The sequence below is a fragment of the Dasypus novemcinctus genome, chromosome 24 (assembly GCF_030445035.2).
Source record: "Dasypus novemcinctus isolate mDasNov1 chromosome 24, mDasNov1.1.hap2, whole genome shotgun sequence".
Classification (NCBI taxonomy): Eukaryota; Metazoa; Chordata; class Mammalia; order Cingulata; family Dasypodidae; genus Dasypus; species Dasypus novemcinctus.
Window position 1 is genome coordinate 61,185,899 of NC_080696.1, and position 14,181 is coordinate 61,200,079.

The following is a 14,181-nucleotide window of genomic DNA, read 5'->3' on the forward strand; positions in this document are numbered from 1 at the left end:
CCGACTGGTTCAAGGAGCAGCAGGTGGCCCATGCTCGGCCAGCCGGAATCCTCCCTGGGACGTCCGCCAGCTCGATTTGAAGAATTCTCTTTGTGCTGGGTGGCTCAGCTATTATGCCGTAAGCCTTGGGGGCTGGCAGCAATGTGGAGAGGGTCTCTCAGAGCAACGGACAGACATTTATATTGGAAACCCTTGAAAATAACACTGAGCCCCTGGATCCAGCCATTCCTGAAAGAGTATCCCTTGACTGCCCAGTTATACGAGAAAATACATTCCACTTATTGTTTAAGCCAGGAGGAGCTAAATTTCTGTTGCTTGCAGCCAAAACACTCCTGGCTCTCTCCCTAGACCCTCTTCCTAGTCTAAGCCTCCACTTTTGGCTGTCTGCTCAAGCCCCACAGGCGAGGTGTCCCATCTGGGCTCGCCCTGGGAGGAAGAGAGCAAGAGGGAGGAGAGAAGAGACCCGCGTTTGTGAGCAGGTTGTGGCGTTTTGGAAAAGTCATCGTGCATATGCCAACACCTGACCCCCCATCCAACTCGGGGGGCTGCCAGGTCCGTTTGCACATGTCATGGCAGAAGGGGGGTGGGCGAGCGAGTGAGTGGAGAACTGGGGCATGGCGGGGCTTGATCATGTTCTGCTTTTCATGCGAGCCAGTTAATTTCCCTCTGGAAGCACCAGCGTTGACCTCCACTTCCAGCCCCCACTGACAGCCAGCAGCGCTTTGTCAGCATGTTTATGATAAATTAATTACACAAGGACAGAAAGGCTCACTGGAAAATGAACATTCGGCTTGGGGCGTGGGGGTGGGAGCTGCGCTGAGCGCCGGGAGAGCGTTTCGAGCCCGCTGACACGGAGCCTGCTGGCCACAGGCCCCGGGCGAGCTTTGGGGCAAGCCGGGGGTGGCAGCTCACCGCGGCGGGGGGCCGGCGACCCAGGAGCAGGGGGCCCAGCCCAGTGTCCAGCCATCCTTAGCCCTGGTGGCTCGTGTGTGCACCCCGAGTAGCTCAGGAGGGGATGGAGTGGGGGTCCCAGATCACCATGGTAACTTGGCCCGCAGGAGGGCCGGGCGATTCCGTCCACGGGATGGGGACCCCGACCCCCACCCCTTGATGGATCTGGCTACCCCGTGGCCTGACCTGCCAGGTCCTCTGGAATCTGCACGCACACTGGGCCCTGCTGAGAGCCGAGGGTCAAGGCCAGTCTGCCACGCCACACGGCCTGGCCCGGAGAGGGCAAAGCTCCTGCGTGTGGGCACGTGGGCGTGCACACGTGAGCGTGCAAACAGACGGAGGAAGCGCTGTTCCGCCGCTCCTGGTGGGCCCCACCTCTCCGTGTCCTTCTCCAACTTCCTTTAGGCGTCCAAAATCACTCCCACCATCCCCCAAGCGCCCCCTCCCCACCCCTTTCTGAGGGTGCTCTTCCTGGCACCCGCCACCCCGGCCTCTATGGAGCAAGTGTCCCCAGATGATGGCAGGAGAAGTCCCAGATGCGCAGGCGGCCAATGACCCGGCAGTTCAGCTAGGAAATCCCAAGAGACCCAGGCCAGGCGGGAAGGTTCTAGAAAGGTCTGGTGGTTGGGCAGCCCCGTGGGCCTTGAGAAGAGGGTGAGGCAGCAGTGGTGGAAGGAGGCGTGAGGCAGGGTCTGTGACCCTGGGGGGAGCCCCATGAGCGACCCCCTCCTCTCAGCACCGAGGACGCGGAGGGCCCCCCCGAGCCCGTCCCCAGGCTGGGCCGGCCCCACACGCCGACTCTCGCGGCCACACGTCGGGAAGCAGAGAGGCCACGAGGCATTTATGGCAGCAGACGCGCGGCTCAAGGCCTCCTAGGGCCCCCCGGCCCCCGGCGTCCCTGGGGTCCTGGCTGCATGGCCGCTGTCTCCTGCAGCTGCGGGGTCCCTGCTCCCAAGAGTCACAGCGTCCAGCCGGTGGCTGAGTGGGCAGACGTCGCTGGGGGCAGCCCGACGGGTGTCGCCGGAGGAGTCACGCGGGTGTGGCGCAGCTTCAGAGCCAGGAGCTGGGGAAGAGAGGAGTCATCAAGGGAGACCTGAGCCGCGCAGCTCCAAGAATCCAAACGCCGGGGCGGGGGGCATTCTGTTAGGGAGGGGTTGAGGCTGCGGGTCCCCACAGCACGGGCCTGCCCAGGGGACTGGCCGAGTGTCCCCGTCCCCCAGGCCCCGTCCTCTCCCGCTTCCCCCAGAGCCCCCGAGCATTGAGGGGGGACTTGGATTGTGTATCAACCCATGTGGCTCCTGCTTGAGCCCCTCCCAGGGCTCCCCAGCACACCTGGAAGAAGATCCAGAGTTTTCCACGGCGCTCCAGGCCCTGGGAGACGCCACCCCCAAGCACCAGGTCCACCCTCGTGCCCACCAGGCTCCGTGACTCAGCTTGTCAGCTGTCCCCGCCTGGGTCCGAGGGGCCTGAGCGTCCCAGTCCCTGCTCTGCCGGCCCCTCCGGCCCTCCAGCCGCAGCTTGGAGGCCGCCTCCTCCAGGGGGCCTTCCTGGGCTCAGCCCTGCCGCCCACCCCTCCCCAGGCTCTGTCGCTTTGCTCGGCTCTGGGCTTCCTCCGACGGGACCGTGGTGACGGGCCGCCTGCCTCTACATCTCCATTCCCTACTGGGACATAACCTCCCGGGTTTGTCCACTGTGTCCACGGCTGTACCTCCAGGGAGGAACACAGCGCCCCGCACTTAGTAGGTGCTAAGGAAGAACCGACTGAGGCAGCGAGTGAATGACCGAGCGCCTTCTTCCTAATATCTGAAAGACGGAAGAGGTGGAAGGGGGCAGAAGGGCTTCCCGTGGGAACGCTGGGTGGGCTGGTGACGACGCATCGTGCCCAAGAAGGTTCCGAGCAGGGCAGCTTCATGGGTGCCCCGGGGGGCCCACGCTCGATTGGGGGCTCTGTTGTCGCTGTCTTGAAATTCTCAACAGGGTCCCGCATTCCCATTTCCCGCCAGGCCTTGTGAAGCGGGCAGGTGGGCCTGTGCGAGTGTGGCAGCCCCAAGACGGAGGGGGCAGGCCGAGCGGCTCAGCGTGTGGACGCCGGGCACGGGCTGGCACGCTCGAGCACTGCAGTCTCTGCTAAGCCGTTTCCTCCAAACCCAGGCCTCACCGCTCTCAGGTGAGGCCCCATGTGGCCTCTGAGTAAGAAGTTAGGAACGTCTAGGAGAGGCAGGCGCTAGAGACGTAGGGCGAAGACCTGGCCAGCTGTCGGGACGGCTCAGGACAAATTCGGGAGCATTCGCCATTAAAAAAAAAAGTCAGTTGCATTGCATCGTGTTTCTCTCCAGAAAGAGCAATCTCTGTCAATCGGGGTTTCTTTCTAATCTTTGGTGGGACTGAGTTGTGACATCTTATTCCAAATCGCAGAAATCCTAGGGGCTGAAATCCTCTTTCTGTTCCTCGGGAGGCAGCAATCTTCATCGTGCCCTCTCCTGCTCGGAACCTCTCTGTGGCTCCCCACGACCTTAGGGTAATGTCCGAAGTCCTCGGGGCAGCCTGGAGGAGCGCGGCGGCCCCTGCCCCTCCCGTGGTGCCCCGCCACTGCCTGGGCCGTCCTGTCCCCAGCTGCACCGTCTCCCCGCCTTGCTTTGGGAACGGTGCCCGATGCTCCCTGCTGGGCCAGCCTCGTCCCCCTCTTCCTCCCGTCAGACCCCCGCCCAGGCGACGTCCCCAGCCTCCAGGCCCTGAGAGCGCAGAGGGGGGCGTGTGTTGTAAAGGGGAGCTGCCAGTCCCTTCTGTCCCCTCTTCTGTCTCCTTTCTGGAGCCTCGAGCCACCGACAGGGACAGAGCCCGAGGGACGGCCAAGCACCAAGGCCGAAGGAAGAAGGGAGCGGGGTCTGGGGGTGACTTCCAGGGGCAGCCTGGAGCCCCGCTTGCGGGGACGTGAGAGACGGCGCTTTGAGCAGGCGGGAGCCCTGCGCAGTGACGGTGACATATGATGATGGTGACAGAGGTGACGGTGGCGCGCGCTCCCTCGTGGGCGCGGGGCTGTGTGCGTGGCCTGGGTTTCTCAACCCTCGAGGCACGAACTATTGTTGGCCCCTCATTTTACAAAGGAGCCCCCCGCCCCAGCTCGTGCTCTTTGCTGTCCCCTGCCTGCGCCTGGGTCCTGGGAAAGAGGCGACGCGTGAACGAATGAATGAACGAATGAACGGGCATGCGGGAGAGGGGTTGCGAGAAGACACAGGGGAGCAGCGTGGCCCGGGGCTCACCTGGGTCCTCCCCTGCCTCTCCGGGGTGGCCCCTGCTGTCTGCCAGCCGGGTGACTCCACCAGGGCCTGCCACCCCGGGGCGCACGGTCATTCTGTTGCTGTTGCCGATGGCCGTGTCCTCGATGAGGCACGACTTGATGTGGACTTGCTGGGCCGCGTCGCCCTCCGGCTGGGGTCCCGGCTTGGGCGTGTGCACCTCAAACGAGGCCTCTGGGCCGGTGGCGGCTGTCACTGCGGGTCAGCGGGGGTGGGGTCAGCGGCCGGAAGGGGGCCCCGCAGACCCCCGCCTGAGCTTCCCGCCAGGGGTCCCAGCTGGCCTCGTCAAGGTCCAGGGGGTCCCTGCCGCCCTCTGCCTCTGCCCACCTGCCCACCTGCCAGCCATGTCCTCTGCCCATCTGCCCACCTGCCCACCTGCTGGCCATGCCTTCTGCCTCTGCCCACCTGCCCACCACACCCTCTGCCCATCTGCCCAGCTGTTGGCCACACCCTCTGCCCATCTGCCCACCTGGTGGCCACGCTCTCTGCCTCTGCCCACCTGCCCACCTCTCAGCCATACCTTCTGCCCACCTGCCCACTTCTTGGCCATGCCTTCTGCCTCTGCCCACCTGCCCACCTGACGGCCATACTCTCTGCCCACCTGCCCACCTGTCGGCCATGCCTTTGGCTCTGCCCACCTGCCTACCTGCCAGCCATGCCCTCTGCCTCTGCCCACCTGCCCACCTGTTGGCCACACCCTCTGCCCACCTGCCGGCCATGCCCTTGGCCTCTGCCCACCTGCTGGCCATGCCCTCTGCCTCTGCCCACGGGCTCTGCAGCTCCTGTCCCACCTTCCCCTGCAGCCCACCCAGGGAACCTCGTCTGGAGTCCCCTCCCTCCACCCCCAACTCACCGCCCCCACCCGTGGCCCTTCCCCCCCGGTCCTCTCACTCCCAGGAACTGCCCCCTGGGTCACCCGTGTTGCTAACCCCTTGGGCGCTTCTGGAGCCTTCCCTGGCTCCTCCGCCCCCTCCCCACCCCTTTTCAGCCCCTTGCCTGCCCCTCTCCACCCACCCCTGGACTGCACAGAGCCTGGTGGAGCCCCCCAACATAGGCTGGCACGGGCCCCCCATGCTCTGTGGACCCCGCCAGTCCACCGGCCCAGCCCTGCTCCTCAGGGGAGGCCGGGCCCCTTCCCAAGGAGGAAACCGAGGCTCCCCTGGTGGGTCGGGGGAACGGGGACGTGGGCGCCCGCCGAGAACGCCCCACGGCCCTCCTGGGAGGTGCAGCCTCCTGCTGCAAGGGAAGGAATTTCCCGCCACTGCTCTGTCCCCAAAGACTGGCTCAAGTGTCTGCCCATGTGGGGTGGGGTCTGGCTACCCAGTCCCGTACCTGGGGGGCTGCCTGAGGGGATGACCACGGGGTCCTCGGCTGGGACTCTGAGCACACTCATCTCGTTGTCGTGTCCCAGCTGCACCCGTTTCAGCACGGACCTCTCCACGTGGATGTCCTGGGGCCCCCAGGTGCCGGCCGGGGGCCTCTGCGCCGAGGCATCGTCGGGGGCGGGGGAGTGGAGAGGCAGGGAAGCCGCGGGGCCTGGTGGGGAGCAGCAGGTCCTCCTGGAGGCGCCCCCAGGCTTCCCCGCGCCCCCCCCCAAGTCCTGGGGGACCGGGAGACGGGCCTGATCCCGTCCCTGCCACCCGAGGGTTGGAGCCGATTATTTCAGCCCCGGGACTGGACAGCGGACAGACCCACGGAGGAGTCAGCCCCGGGGTCCGTGGCCAGGGCTTGGGGCAAGGGGGTGGCCGGGGCCCCACAGCGGGCACAGCCCCTCTGAGCTCGCCAGGGCCAGCGTCTGCCCGGGTGCCGGGGACAGTGGCGCAGCAGGTCCACCAGCGGCTACTGCGCCATTTACCAGTTAAGGATGTAGAATTTTAACTAAGTCGAGTCGTAAAACGAGGCGGGCCATTTGAAGAACAGCGTTACGGGAATAACTGGACGTAGGTGTGAACAAAACTGGGCAGGGGGTGCTCGCAGGACTAGAGTTTGGGAACAGTGGCCTGGGTTCCAGAGCAAACCTCCTCACGCCACGGCTGGGGAACGAGGCCCGGGGCGGGCTGGCGCGGGGAGGGCCCCCGCGTGGCGCTCGTGTTCTCATGCCCGGGCACCGGGGCTGGAAGGAGAGACCGCCCGCAGAGGAGGCGCTCGTTCTTCAGGACTGTGTGCTTCGAAACTAGAGCACCCCGATTGTAAGATGCATCTTGATTTCCAAGATGTTCAAATGTGTAAAAAAGCGCATATCTCAAAAACGAATAGAATGGTGCAATAATCCCCTTGTGTCATCACACGGAGGGAGAGCGATTGAGCTGTTTCTCTGGAAAAACACTGGGTGCCATTGAAAATGAGGCCAAAGGGGTTGGGTGAAGGGAAAGCAGGGGAGGTTTGATCAAGGCACAAGCGACGTCTGCGTTCCCAGGGTGATGAACCTGAGCAGGCCACGAAGGTCGTCCTGGGAGCTGGGAAGGCCGCCCTTTCCTCTTGGAGGGCTGGGCCCCCCCAGGCGGAACAGTGACCCCCCAAAGGGCCCCTTCGCTGGGGGGCAGAGGACTTACCACTCTCGCCTGAGGCCACTAGTGTCTTTATGACGTTCCCGTGTCCGATCTGTGTGGCTTCTGAGTGTGCGATGGAAATGTTGCTGTTGGGTCCGTTCTGGCAGATCATGTTGATGGGACTTTGCTGGTAAATAATTGCGGTGGATTGAGGTTTACCTCCAGAATCTCCTGCAAAATATCCATTTGTCCCCTCCTGGGGGTCAGGGGTTCCAAATTCCAGGGGGTGGAGGGGGAGCTTGTTAAAACAGATTCCCAGGCCCCCACCCTGGACCCAGAGCCAGGGCGTCCCCCAAACACCGCCGGCAATGCTCGGACGGCCCGCCGCGCAGCCCACCCCCCGGGCCCTCTGCCACCCCCTGGACGGGAGGGCTGCAAGGAGCCTCGGATGGCTCTCCACCCCACGGCTCTGCAGTCTAACCACTGCGCCCCAGGGCCCCTTCTCCCGGCAGCAGCGCTTCTAAGACGCGGTCCGCAGGCCTGGACGGGCCCCTGGGTGCGTTTTGTGGGGCTCACACACTTTCAGGGCTTTGCACTTATCCCCAGGGTTTAAGCCTGGCTGCTGTCCCACGTCATCATTCATCCCTCACAACAGCCCCGAGATGCTGAGACCCACCTGGGCACCGGGAGTCGGGGGCCGAGGGCGGCACCTGCCAGGGAGGTGCTGACCCTAAGGGCCACATGCTGACCCCGAGAGCCCTTCCTCCAGAACACATATATTTATTAAAAATTACATTTTAGGGGAACAGATGCGGCTCAACCAATTGGGTTCCCGTCTACCAGATGCCCAGGGCTTCCTGGTGAGGACAAACTGGCCCATGTGGAGTCCCGGCCCATGTGGAAATGCCACCCTGCGCAGGAGTGCTGCCCTATGTGGGAATGCCACCCAGCACAGGAAAGCTGCCCCGTGCAGGAGGGCTGGCCATGGACAGCTGGCGCAGCAAGGTGACGCAACAAGAGACACAGAGGAGAGACAATAAGAAGACGTAGCAGAACAGGGAGCTAAGGTGGCACAAGAAAATGATCACCTCTCTCCCACTCTGGAGGGTCCCAGGATCGGCTCCCGGAGCCACCCAGTGAGAATACAAGCAGGCACAGAAGAACACACAGCGAGTGGACACAGACAGCAGACAACGGGGGGAACAGGAGGAACCGGGGGAGGAGAAATAAATAAAAGAAAAGAAAAAATGGACAAAGGATGTGAATAGATATTTTTTTAAAAATTACACTTTACAACCGTGTTGGTATAAACACAAAGGTGACCCAGGCTCAGTTCATTGCTTGACATTCATGGTTATGCTGCGGTTCACTTTTTTTTTCTTATGGTTTTAAAAGAAATTAAAATTAACGGATTTTTCCTGGGCCCTCCAGGTACCGTGGGCTCGAGCCCTGGGCCCGCTCCCTCCAAGCCCGTCATTGGCTTCTCTTCTGGCAACTTCGGAATCTCCAAGGAGGGGAAAGGACCGCTGAGCTCGTTGTGAGCCCCCCCCCCCCGGGCTGAGAAGGCTGGAGCGGGCCCTCCCCTCCACCCCGCCCCTTGCCGCCTGCACTCCAGCCCTCCAGCCACGCCTGCGGGAAGCCCTCCGTGGTTGCTCCTGCCGGCACGTCCCTCCCTTCCCGAGCTGCTTCGCTGCCCTCGAGCCCTGCCCGAGCAGCGGCAGGGGCTGGGGAAGAAGAGGCTGCTGCCCTCAGTGGGGCGCCCGGCGACAACCAAATGTGGGGCATCACGGGGTCTCTAGCGGCCCTCGGCAGGGCCAGAGGGGTCCGGGTGTGGGTGGCAGGAGAGGGCCTACCTGGTCGATAGACGGTCCAGGACTTTGAGTTCTGGTCGAGGCTCAGGAGGTGCCGGCTCCTCATCGCGTACAAGTCCGGGTTGACCTCTTTCGCCGTCTTCCTTCCTAGGGCCTGAGCAATATTCAGGGCGCTCCGGGACCCGCCGGCTTCCAGAAGCTTGTAAATGGCCTCCTCTGGAAGGCAGGAAAGGCCAGTGGTTAAGGAGGCCACAGGTGTGGGCTGGGCCACTCACCTGCTGGGCTGGTTGCTAGGAAAGGCCATCTAGTGTGGTGCTAATGCTGTTCAGGTATGATTTGTTTCATTATCATTATGGTTTTCGGTTATTATTAGTGTTTCGTTGAGCACATACTGTGTGCCCACTGCTCGGTGCCCGGTTTCCTTCTCTGTAAAGTGGGCATAAGAAAATGCCCCACAGAGGGTGACTTGGGGCCCAGGGGATGCCCAGAGAGCTTGGCACGGTGCCTGGCAAGTGTCAGATGCACAGCAAGCACGAACTCTTAATTGAAGAAGTGTTTCCTCGACCACCTAAATTCCCCCCCACTGCACATGTTGTGGGAACTTGCCGGTGGGTGGGATATGGCCCCAAACCCTCTTAACTTCCCCGTGGCGACGGAGGGCTGGTGGCCGGGGGAGCCCCAAGAGCCCAGGGGGAGCCGCGGGCCTTACGCTGTTGGCTCAGCGGCGGCCCAGGAGTCGGGGGGACGGCGGCTGCTCCGTGCCGGTGAGTCAGGGCTGGAGAAAGAAAGACGGGTCAGCCAGGGGGGGAGAGGCCTGGGAGCCAGGGCCTCTGCCCAGGCAAGGGTGGGCGCGGTGGCTTCCAACTGAGACTCTAGAGTTCAACAGTCTTGGTTTAAATCCCACCCTCTGCCGAGATGTGTGGCCTTGGTGGAGTTAACTAACCTCTCAGAGCTTGATTTCCTTTTCCATAAAATTAATAGAAGGATAATATTTCCATCCTGCCCAGGGCAGTCAAATGAGCATGAGCCTCCGGGCACAGCGCCAGCCCGTCCTAAGCAGTCACTAAATGCCAGCTCTGCTTGTCCGTCAACTGTCAAACTAGAAAAGGGCGTCCAATGCGATGCAAACTTTGTTCTATGAGGACTCGTTCTATCGTTATTCTCATTATACATTTCTGCTATTATTATTAAGGTTTTGTTAAGCGCCCTCCAGCTGCCGGCACTGGGCTGAGAGCCCCTGGCTTGGGATCCTCCCGGCAATCCCGGGAAGTAGCCCGATGGCATCTCCGCGGACCAGGCTGAGAGACTGAGAACAGCGTGGGGGCATCGCGCCCCCTAGTGGCCGAGTCGTGGATTCGAACCCAGCGCCGCGGGGCCCAAATCGGGACTTGTCCGGGCTGGGGCTGGCCCGCCGGGTCCCACCCGCCCCCCGAGGTGGCAGTTTACCGCCGCTGGGCTCGGCCAGCGCCGCGGGCCCGGCGTCCTTCGTCCCACTCCCGCCCAGGAGCCAGGTCGCCAGGGCTGGCTGGGAGACTTTCGACTCCTTCATCATTCGGTAGAGAACTTGGTTGAGCTCCTTCTTGGGCGCCTGGCACTCCTTCACCAGCTGGGCGGTTCTCACCGGGGAGCAGGCGTCCCTCAGCACCCGCAGAATCTTCTCCTCCAGGTCGCCTGGGAGGGGGAGGGGCACAGAGGTCCGGGTGGCAGGGGTCCCCGGCCAGCGCCGGGGACGGACGCCGCGGGCAGCGCTGCCAACAGCGGGCACCGCCCTCACCGAGCAGGGGCGCCTGGGAAGAGCCTGGGCAAAGGGGGCTCGAGGCAGGGTCTGGGGTGAGCGCCCCAGGGCAGGAGAAGGAGGGCAGGAGGCCGGGGTGTGGGTGCTGGGGCAGGGCTCGGGCCCTGCCCGCTGTGCCCGGGGGGTGGCGTGGCCCCGTCATTGTCCTCCCTGCCGCAGGCACCCCCTCTTGCCTCACTCCTCCATGCCAGGGGCCCAAGACATTAGGAAGCGTCTCTCTCCCAGCGCCCGAGAGGCTGCGGTGCCCGGAAAGACCCGTTCCTGGGTCCCCTCCAACCTCTGTTAGCCCCAGAGCCCCAGAACTCTTGTCTGGGGGTCAGCGACAGCTCCCCGTTGGGCCTCCCTCTCCAGGGGGGCGTGTGACTCCATCTCCTTCCGCAGCCTGAGGACCTGCACGCTCTGGCTTGGCCGACCCCCCCCCCCCACTGCCCCCAGCTTTGCTCCAAGCGCCGGCCGGGCAGAGCTCCTCTCGGTGCCCCTCGCCCCTGGGCCTTTGCACGTGCCGTCCCCTGTCGGGAGCACTCTTCGCCCGCTCCTCCAGTGCCTACTCGACCCCCAGCTCTTGCTCAGACACCATCTCCTTTGGGAAACCTTCCTTGCCGCCCCCAGAGCAGGCAGGTGCCGTTTCTACGCGGCCCTGCAGAGCGCCCCCGCGGGCCCCCACTGGCCTGCAGGGCCTGGCCAGGTTCTCGCTGGTCCCTCCAGGGCCAACCATAGAGCCAGGCTCAGCTGAATGAATGAGTGCCTTGGGAATGAATGAATGAGTGACTTAGTGAGGGGTACGTGTGTCCTCCTCCTGAACAGACATCTGCCTGGCTGACCCAGGTCCTGAGCAGGTACACCTGGGCCAGACGGCACGTGCCTCAATTTCCCCCTCTGAGTTTAACGAACCCCAAGCAGGAAACCACGAGGCTCGAGGAGGAACTCTCAGAGGCCCCTGCTCCTCCCGGGGCAAGTGCCTGAAAATTAAAGCCAGCTGCGCAGGGGAGCGGATGTGGCTCGGTGGTTGAGCGCCGGCCTCCACATACAAGGTCCCAGGTTCTATCCCCAGCCCCAGTACCTCAAAAAAAATAAACGACGACAAAACGAGCTACTCTGCAAGGAGCCAGATTCAGAGGAGTGAGTAAAAGGGGAGGTAGGGAGACGGGGCAGGGGCGACAGGGTAAGAATGGGGAGTGGGCGCAGGGACGGGCAGGGACGGGGGCAGCGGTGGGAGTTGGGGTGGGCAGACGGGGGAGGGAGGGGGACGGAGCAGACACAGCACGGCAGGTGCGCGCGAGCCAGCAGCCGCAGTCGCTGAGGGCAGCCCGGCCGCAGCCCCAGGTCTCCCAAGCCCGAGCGGGGCCCCCCGGGATGCCGCGGCCCCTTCCCGCGCAGGCCCTTCTTCCTGGGGCGGCGCTCAGCTGCGCCGGCCCTGCGGTCGGCATGTCTCGCCCTCGCTGCGTTCAGGTAAAGAGCGATTAGAAAACCTGGGGGGGGCCTGCTCCCCACCCCCCAAATCACAGCCCCAGAGGTGGGGGAGTCCCCTCAAGCCGCCTGCAGGCGGCTCTGCCTGGTCTTGAAAGGAGTTTGCGTTCCTGGAACGTCTGCCCGGCGAGCTGGCTCCGCTCCCCTCTTCCCCAGCCCTGTCATCTGCCCTGAACCCCAACCAGGAGTGGAGTCAGAGCGAAGCCACCTGCTGCCGCGCCGCGGTGTCTGAGCAAGGGAAGTCGCAAAACGCTCCAGGTGTAAATGACAAGATGGAAGGAAAAGCCACTGGAGAAGCTGGCACTGAGCGCCCCCGGCCGGTGCCCACCTGTCCACGTCCCACCAGGGGGCCGATCCCCCACCCCCCAGCTCCCTCTTTTTATTCTCTGATGCCTCGTTTCCTGGGTTTGAGCCCCAGCTCTGCTGCTTACTAGCTGTGTGGACCCTTTGTGCCTCAGTTTCCCCCTGAACTGCACAATGGGGCTGATGATAGCACCCACTTCAAAGAATGGGGTGCAAAGCGAGGCCCATCCGAGGAAGCACCCCCCGGCCCCCAGGCCCCCGGTGCGCAGCGGAGAGCCCCAGGCCCTGCGATCGCTCGAGCAAAACACTGTCTGAGGAAAGACCGACGCAGGAAAGCCCGTCCACGCGCGTCTTCCCAAAGCCCCTTGCTGGCCTCTCGAGATGAGGATGAGCAGGTCTGGCTGGAGCCCTGCCGCCCGCGCGCCATGGCCGGCCTGACGGCCTTTCCCGTGTGCGAGGTGGGCCTCGTCGCCCTTGACCTGGGGGCTGTGCGCAGCGCCCCTCGCCGAGCGCCCCAGAAGCCCCCAGCACGGCCCCCTCGTGTGGCTATCACAGCTGCTCCGCCCTCCCGGGACCCCCACTCTCCCTTGGAAGAAGAAGTCACTGTACCTTCTGTGCCCGCGGCTGCAGGGGCCTCGGCCATGCTGACAGCAGCTGGACAGGGGCTTTGGGGCCACCTCAGGGCCCTGGCACCGGCCTTGGGGGTCCTGGGAGCCGCCCTGGGGGGGCTCCAGCAGCTCCCCACTTCCAGGACAGGGGAGGCCAGCTTCAACCAGCTGGTGTCAGCTCCGCACCCCCGGCAAATAAAGTCCTACCCCGTCTGCTTCCGACCAGCTCATCTCCACGGGCTTTCTGGAGAAAAAGAAAATGAAACTTCTGTGGCTGGCTTTCGAAAGAAACAAAATTGAAAGCAGCGTGATAAGCAGCCAGGTTCGTGGCGGGGAGGGGCCGGGCTGGGCGTGACCAGCCGTCGCGCTGGCCTGGCCGCCCAGCACCCACAGGTGCCCACCTCGGCCCCCAAAGCCCCGAGGCGGAGGCGGGGCGGGGGTTCCCGTGCATTTGGAGATGACCGCTCCCTCCAATGGCCATTACGACGTGCTCCTCCATCTCAGCCACGGGGGGGACTTGCATCGTCTGCTTATCCCAGAGGGGACACTGAGGCAGCGGCCAGTGAGGCCACACAGAGAGTGCCCAGTGTGCCACGGCTGCCCCGGGCTTTGCTTTCCGGTTGTGTCCCCTGATCTGTAAAATCTAGCTGTCGGGGCACGGCTGTGAGCCCACAGACCACACGCTCCCAGCCACAACAGAACCTGCTGAGTAACCTGGGAACAGATTAGAAACCCGCCTTCCTGCGGCAGCTTTGCAAAAATGCCCCGAGGCTCGCAGCTGGGGGGATTTATTGCTGGTGGTGGGGGGCCAGAATGGGAACCTGGAGCCAGGCTGTTCGGGCTCAAATGCAGCCTCACCACTGGCTGGCTGTGTGACCTTGGGCAAGTTACTAAACTTCTCTGTGCCTTGGTTTTCTCACTTGGCAAATGGGGTTAATAAAATAACTGGCTCATGGGGTCGCGATGGGAACTGATAGGCCCGTCCGTGGGTCCATGCTTCTCTGGGAGAAGGAACTATGGCTTGCCTAAACTCTCAAAGGAGCCAGCGACTCCAAACCAGTTCAGAGTCACTCTCCTTTTCCGGTCTCTAGAAGGGGAAACTGAGGCCCAGAGAGGAGCAGGGCCTTGTGGGCAGCCAAGGGGGTCATGGGCTCAGCCTTGGAGGTCCCAGGACTCACGGCCCAGCCTCGTCTGCGGAGCCCCAGCCGCGCAGGGGTGGAGGGCTTTGCAGACGTCGCTCCCTGCGGAGGGAGGCGCTGGGCACAGGATCGGGGTGGGAGGGGTCGCGGAGGCTGGACTCCCGGCTGCCTCCTCGGAGCGGGCAGGAGCCTCCGCCCGGGGCACGGCTCTCAGCGCCCGGGGAGGGGGCCAGGGCAGGCGGGCTAAGGCGCCCGCGGGGTTCCCCTGCAGCCCCCGGGTGGGGGCACCGCGCAGGGGGCGAGGGCCAGGGCAATAGAAACC

General features: G+C 63.8%; 1 protein-coding gene across 1 annotated transcript; it reads right to left on the minus strand.

The window, feature by feature from the left end:
* Nucleotides 1-718: 718 nt before the first annotated feature.
* ZBP1 (Z-DNA binding protein 1) lies at nucleotides 719-12,984 on the minus strand. The gene is made up of 8 exons (XM_004468028.5): nucleotides 12,722-12,984; nucleotides 9,994-10,218; nucleotides 9,257-9,322; nucleotides 8,590-8,763; nucleotides 6,800-6,967; nucleotides 5,580-5,783; nucleotides 4,212-4,442; nucleotides 719-2,014 (listed from the first exon to the last, which is right to left on the minus strand). Exons 1-8 carry the CDS (start codon nucleotides 12,753-12,755, stop codon nucleotides 1,824-1,826), a joined length of 1,293 nt encoding a protein of 430 aa, XP_004468085.1. The 5' UTR covers nucleotides 12,756-12,984; the 3' UTR covers nucleotides 719-1,823.
* Between the last annotated feature and the right edge of the window lie 1,197 nt (nucleotides 12,985-14,181).